Raw genomic sequence first — 6,504 nt, forward strand, 5'->3', positions numbered from 1 at the left:
GCTCGCTGGGCTGGCTCTGGGTCCTGCCGGGGAGCAGGGCGGGGGGTCTCGGTGCAGCCGGTGTCGTGTCGTGTTTTCTTGCGGGAAAAGGCCCAGGGGTCGCCCGAAGCAGGGTTGTGGGGTGAGGGCACGTTTGTGGGCACTCCAGGGATGTTGGTGGCTGCGGTGAGCTGTGTGCCTTGCTGTCACAGGCCCTAAGCCAGACAGTAGTGGGAGGGGATTGGACAGGATCCCTCAAAGTGTTCCTGCTCCCTTAGCTGGCAGCTAGTGCAAGAAAAATGTTGACAGGCTAAGCTCAAGGAAGAGGAAGATACAATCTAATTGGGTCACAGTGTCTGCGTGTAGAGAGGGGCATGGGATCAATGTTGACACAATTGCCCACTATTCCCTGCAGGTATCCAAACCACTGGGAGTGGCCACTGAAGATGAGGTAGGAACAGATTCATTGGTCTCCTTGTACCTTTTGATTAATCTTCTTAAAGCTTTTCTCATCCACACTATTTGTTATTTTACCCTTACCTGATGCTAGTATTTTTTTCTGACAAGCCCTTCTCTCACACTCCATGGCTCTGCCTGTTCACCTTATGTGCAATGTTTGCAATCCATCTCTGTCTTTGGCAGCTGGTTGGAGAGTTTCTGCAAGCTCAGAATGCCCCTTTGCTGTCCCGTGCACCCCAGACCTTTAAGATGGATGACCTGTTGGCTGAGATGCAAGAGATTGAACAGTCAAGCTTCAGACAGGCCCCTCAGCGAGGTGAGGGGAGCTGAAGTAGGTGGAGAGCTGGAAAAGATCTTGATGTGTATGGTTAGGCTCCTAGCAGGGTGGTTCCTATCTATTGAGCTCTTCTGAGGTTGTATCTGGAGTATTGTTTCTGGATTTGGGCTTCCCAGTACAGTGATCTACTGGAACAAGTTCATCGGGGATTGATAAAATACTCAAGGGATGGGAATCCATGTTGTAAGAGGAAAGGCTGAGGGGCCTGGACATTTTAATCTGGGGAAGAGGAGTCTGAGGGACATGGGGTGAAGTGTTTTGTTGCTATCTTCAGCAGCCATGGTCAGGATCTTCACAGCAATAGTCAGTAGAAGGACAAGGGGTAATGGACACAATTTGTGGAAAGGGGAATTGACTAGGTATGTGGAAACATTTCTTCCATTGGAAGAGGCAGTTCAGTACTGGAACAGGTATCTAGGGAGGCTGGGGAATTGGCAGCCATGGACAAATTCAGAAGCTACCTCATAAATGCCCTGAACAACCTCATCTCTAACTTTCATGTTAATCTGCTGTGAGAGCTCTAACAACCTCCAGAGACTCCTTCCAAGTGAAATATTTCTGTGATTTTATTCTAACAAAGAGAAAGATCAGAGGCAATTAGGGCTAGCCTAGGACACATAAATGATTCCTTTGAGTACTCCAGTCCTCACTTCTGGTTTTTTTCCCTCATGTAGCTCCAGGTGTGGCGGCCTTGGCACTGTCTGAAAACTGGACCCAGGAATTCTTGGCTGCAGCAGATAATGTTGGTGATGTCTCTTCAGATTACAATGAGGCTGACTGGTCACAGGAGTTCATTGCTGAAGTGACAGGTGAAGTGTCCTTTTTTGGAGTTAATGTCAAGATGATGTCCAGTCACATGCCTGTGTGTAGTGAAGAGCTCCTGAATGTGAAATTGGAATGTTGCTTAGGGCCCAGCAGTCAGTGTTTCCTGTAGCAGCCTTAATGGGGTGGAGGGTAGGAAAGCTGCTTTGTGATGGTGTTATGGTTAAGTCAAATTATGAACAATGTGGTGTGGAAGCTTTTATTTAGGTGCAAGGGTCTTTTGCTGTTAACTTATGTTACTTAGGGAATTTTGGAGAAGCATGCTGTTTAAATTGCTTTTTTAAAAGTTACGATTCAACTGATGTACGTTGGAGATGCCCTTGTACTGCTTCTTGCTTATGTGTTTTCTAATTCCCTCTTGTAAGGCTGAATTTGCCTTTGGTAGAAAGGTAAATTCTCTTTAGTGTGTTTGGTCAAATATTTTGTGTCAGTTGTATGAAGGTAGAGGGATGTTAGAATCTGGAAATGTGCAAAGTGAGTGTTTCTGGCCCAAAGGTTAAGCTTGATTTGAAAAGCCATCCTGTGTTGTGTATAGAACTGGCTCTGGAATAGTGTCCTGTTACCACAGGTGCCCTAATCTGGAAATTATGGAAAAGAAACAAGTATGTGCTATTCTCCAGGAGTGGCCACTGTAGAAGGCTGGGTAGTTCCAGTCTTTGACCTTCACTCTTTACATTTCTGAAAATATAAATTAGAGTTACAAAGGTCTTTGAGAAAGTTCTGATGAAAACCTAGTGCTTGTAGGCTGTGCTTTTGACAGAGACTTGTAATGCATTGCTAATTTTCTTGACCTACATAGTATCCCACAGGGAGCAGAGGAATAAGTTGTGATATTAAAGTAGAAAATCGCACATTTATCATCTCCACAGTGGCATCTGTATTAATTCACTGTCTGAACCAAGGGCTTGATTTTTATATCAGCATAAACAAAGGTGGAAGAAGCAAGCATAAATAAAGGTGTGCTGGTCTGCCTGTCTTACTTTTCTCCCTGTTCTTCCTTTGCAGATCCACTGTCTGTGTCTCCTGCCAAGTGGGCAGAGGAATACCTAGAGCAGTCAGAGGAGAAACTGTGGCTTGGGGAATCGGAAGATCAGTCTTTGGCAGATAAATGGTGAGTCTGACTTCTCAAGGCGAGCTGTTGCTGCTAGGCACTTGGGTGGGTGAAGTTTGGAAAGGTGATAGATAGCTGCTTGAATGCTTTTGAATCATTTAACTTAGACTGGTGTTCTCAGGCCTTTGGTGTCAGGGAAAGGCAGAAACAATGCTTGCAAACTGAAGTTTTTACGAGTGTAGCTTTTCTGTTCTCTAGTTCCAGGAAGATACATTGATCATGTAGGCTAATTTAATCTCATGCCTGATGCAAAGCTCCTTAAAGTAACTTCAGGAGTGAGTTCAGGAACTTTTTTTCTGCAACAAATGCTTTTTACTAGATTGTACTAGTTGTAAACTTTCATAATGTAATTCTTCCTATCTGACAAACCACTTCCAGCCTTTCCTTGACATATTTTTAGGTTCAGCCTTCTGCATATTATTTTAATGTGGTTTTTTGTGGTAGGTTAAAGATGGATCATCTCTCTGTAGGTACCTGTTGGGTACAATCAAGTTTTTCAGTTAAAGAAGCAAAACGCACACAAGAAATTCGGGCTTCTAGATCTTTCCTTACAAAAATTTTTTATATTTGGACTCTTGTTGCACCTGGTTCTTGGATTCTCTGATAACTTTCTGCAAATAATGTGCATTCCTGAGTTATTGCCACCAGTTCCAAAACTTCCCCAAGACTGAAGGTAGTGATTCCACTTCAAAGTGGTCCCATCCTGCTGTAAGCCAGACAAGACATTGAGTTGTGTCATTGCTGTAAGCCCTCAATCCTCTGCAGAACTGATGCTTTTCCAAGGCACTGTTTTCCTCTTCAGTGGGCATGACCTACTTTCTTTGTTCCTGGATATATGACCTTGTTTCTGGTAGTGCTAAAACTTGCAATGTCTGATGGCATGTGAGCTTGGCAAGGAATCCAGACTGCTCTGCAGAACTGTGCTGACTCTGTAATTGTTTAATTCTGCTGCTGTTTGTGTTAATCACTTCACAGCTAACATAGTAGTAATTTTGAACTTTTACAGATGGATAATGGTAGTGAATCACTTTGGAGAAGCCCAGAATCTTTGAGGAGGGGTTGCATCCCTCAATACTGTTGTCTGCCCCATTGTGTAGACTCTTGTTAGAGAAAGAGTTCAGTGTTGCCGGGTATCAGACTTTCTCTTTTACTGCCTTGGAACACAGGTATGAGGAATACCAACCTGAGGATGATCTTAAGAAAACTGTTACTGATTTCCTCTCCAAGGTGGATGATCCGAAACTCAAGAATACTGAGGTAAGAAATCTGACTGGGGCTGAGATTAATTATTACTGTGAATTAGTAATTACATAATTAGTAGTAATTATGTTACTGTGAATAAAGGGTGTGGGGAATTGAGATGGCTGAAGATAGTAAGGAATAAAGCCTCCTGTTGTCCCATGTTTCCATTTCTTCCTAATTCCTGGGAGTTGAGCCCTACAATCCACTTTAGATGTTATCCATCTCTACTCTTGTGAAGTCTAGTCCTTCTCACCTTTCTGGACCTTTTGTGCTCGCTCTGCAGAGAGAAGCCCTCTTAGTGAAGGAGGGGGGCATGGGCTGAGGGCTTGTGGGCACAGCATCTGCCCAGCTCCACCCTTGTTTCATTTCTCTGCCGCAGTTCCTAAAGTTTGTCCGCCAGATCGGAGATGGGAGGGTATCGATCGAAGCTAATCAGGTGACCCACAGAGACCAAGATCAGGCAGAGCAATGGGCAGCTGAGTTTATACAGCAGCAGGTAGGAGCCCCAGGCCTGTATGCTCTGAAGGAAGAAAGCATTTTGCCACAGTGCTCAGTCTGGGAGCAAAGGAAAATGGCAAGTCTAGCTCTCAGCAATGCTGAGGGAGACAAGGGAGGGGCTGTTGGGCTCTTAGCAGAGTCTAGCCAGAAGATGGGAATGTATCTGGACAGTTTGAGTTTTCTCATCTCCCACAGCATCTGTGCGAAAGAGGAGATTCAGATGAATTCGTTTCCACTTCATAGGCCATCAGTTCTTACTGATGGGGAGGAAGGGTCATTACAGACCCTCCTGCTGTTTTGGGATGTGCCCTGAGATTGCCAAATTCTAAAAAGAAAGGTGTGTTTCTGTTTCCAAACTCCCAGGGGGCATCCGATGCCTGGGTGGATCAATTTGCGCGATCTGGGAACATGTCAACTCTTGATACGGAATTTGAGCAGGCAAAGGCTGCTGTGGAGGTAAAGCTGGCTGAGAAGGAGGGCTGGGGTGCCAACTGAGAGCCCATGGTAGGGTTACCTCTCTCCTTTGCATGCTCTGTGGAGGGCTGGAAACATCCAGGAGGGAGTTCTCTGGCATGTCTATAGACGTGAGTTTATGGCTGAGGTACTCCCTTCACACTTTGTTCTCACTTCAGTCAGATGTGGAGTTCTGGGACAAACTCCAGGCAGAATGTGAGGAGATGGCCAAGAGAGATGCAGAGGCTCACCCTTGGCTCTCTGAATATGAAGACCTCAACTCCTCATCATATGACAAGGTAGGAGAGAACAGGATCTCTCAGCCCTAGCACTGTGGTGGGCTGCCCTGGGAGACTGACAGTGCATGTGCCTCACTCTGAGCTCCACAGACACCAAATGCTGCTGGGATTCGTTCTCACTCTGATGCTTTGCTGTCACACCCTTGTCCCAGATCATCTAGGGGTTAAATACTGTTTTTACTTGGGCTTGTCTGGAAATGCTGTCTGGTTCTTGTCCAGCACCAAATAGCAGTGAATACAGGGATTCTTTGCAAGGAGTTCAAGTGTTGTGTCCCGTGGCCCCATCCCTGCCCCTCATCCAGCCCCATTCCCCTCCAAGCTAATAAGATACATACTAAATGTATGTATCTTATACATACATACTAAATACTTTTGTTTCTCTATCAACTTACTCCCAGTTTGGTTTGGGGGATTTTTCCAGCACAGAGCAGGCAGAACCACCCTTGTTCTCTGATCTGCTGCAAATTAGCAATGAGGATGAGGTGCTGGCTGGTCTGCATCTTGAGTGTTCCTGATGCAGCAAGACTAGACTGTGCTGTGGTGTAGAGACTGCTCTTCTCCCTAAGCCTGTCTCCTAGCTTTAGCCCCTGTGTGTGTGTCTGTCTGTCCTGCTAGGGTTACCAGTTTGAGGAAGACAATCCCATGAAGGATCACCCGGATGCATTTGAAGAGGGGCGGAAGCGCTTGGAGCAAGGTGACCTCCCCAATGCTGTCCTGCTCTTTGAGGCTGCAGTGCAACAGAAGCCAGATCATATGGAGGTGAGTGGCAGCAGAGATAACAGGCTGAGCTGTCAGGACAGCTGTCCCTGCAGTGTTAGGACCTGTGCAGGGTATATGAAAACACCTCATTTTTCTGTGGCCCTGGTTTTGTAGCTGATCTGTGTGAATCCTCAGGGAGCCTCTGAGGGAGGAGGTTTCTGGCTTAAGGTCAGTTACAGGAAGCACAAAGTCGTCTGGCCCAGAGCTGTGTAAAATCTTTGGAGCACATGGGACTGTGCATGAAGCCAAGGCAAGGAGTTCTCATCTCTCAAGTTGCTTCTGTGAAAGTCTTTATTGGCATTGTAAGTTTGGAGGAGCTTACAGCAGATCAGTGCTTTCTGTATCTGTATTAAAATCTAATTCTGAGAAGCTCATTAGACCAGGGCTTTGACTAAGTCTTTCATCTAGGTGCTAGGAAAAGATGTGACCCAAAAGGGTTGGGTGTTTTCACGGTCTTAATTGGAGTTGTGGGCCAAAGAAGGATTTTTACTCTAAAAACAGAGTTCCAGCTCCTTGTTAAGTGAATACTTTTTTCCATAAATCAC

The 6,504-nt window shown here is 45.6% G+C and overlaps 1 protein-coding gene across 1 annotated transcript in view; it reads left to right on the top strand.

The window, feature by feature from the left end:
* Positions 1-6,504, top strand: part of PEX5 (peroxisomal biogenesis factor 5) — an 11,514-nt gene that overhangs the window by 477 nt on the left and 4,533 nt on the right. Inside the window, exons 2-10 of the mRNA XM_031056720.1 lie at positions 346-430; positions 622-754; positions 1,450-1,584; positions 2,603-2,708; positions 3,875-3,965; positions 4,330-4,446; positions 4,812-4,904; positions 5,081-5,200; positions 5,816-5,959. Of these exons, the coding sequence (XP_030912580.1) occupies positions 346-430; positions 622-754; positions 1,450-1,584; positions 2,603-2,708; positions 3,875-3,965; positions 4,330-4,446; positions 4,812-4,904; positions 5,081-5,200; positions 5,816-5,959 (1,024 nt within the window). The remainder of the gene's footprint in view (positions 1-345; positions 431-621; positions 755-1,449; positions 1,585-2,602; positions 2,709-3,874; positions 3,966-4,329; positions 4,447-4,811; positions 4,905-5,080; positions 5,201-5,815; positions 5,960-6,504) is intronic.

Source organism: Geospiza fortis, unplaced genomic scaffold (assembly GCF_000277835.1).
Source record: "Geospiza fortis unplaced genomic scaffold, GeoFor_1.0 scaffold1, whole genome shotgun sequence".
Taxonomy (NCBI): Eukaryota; Metazoa; Chordata; class Aves; order Passeriformes; family Thraupidae; genus Geospiza; species Geospiza fortis.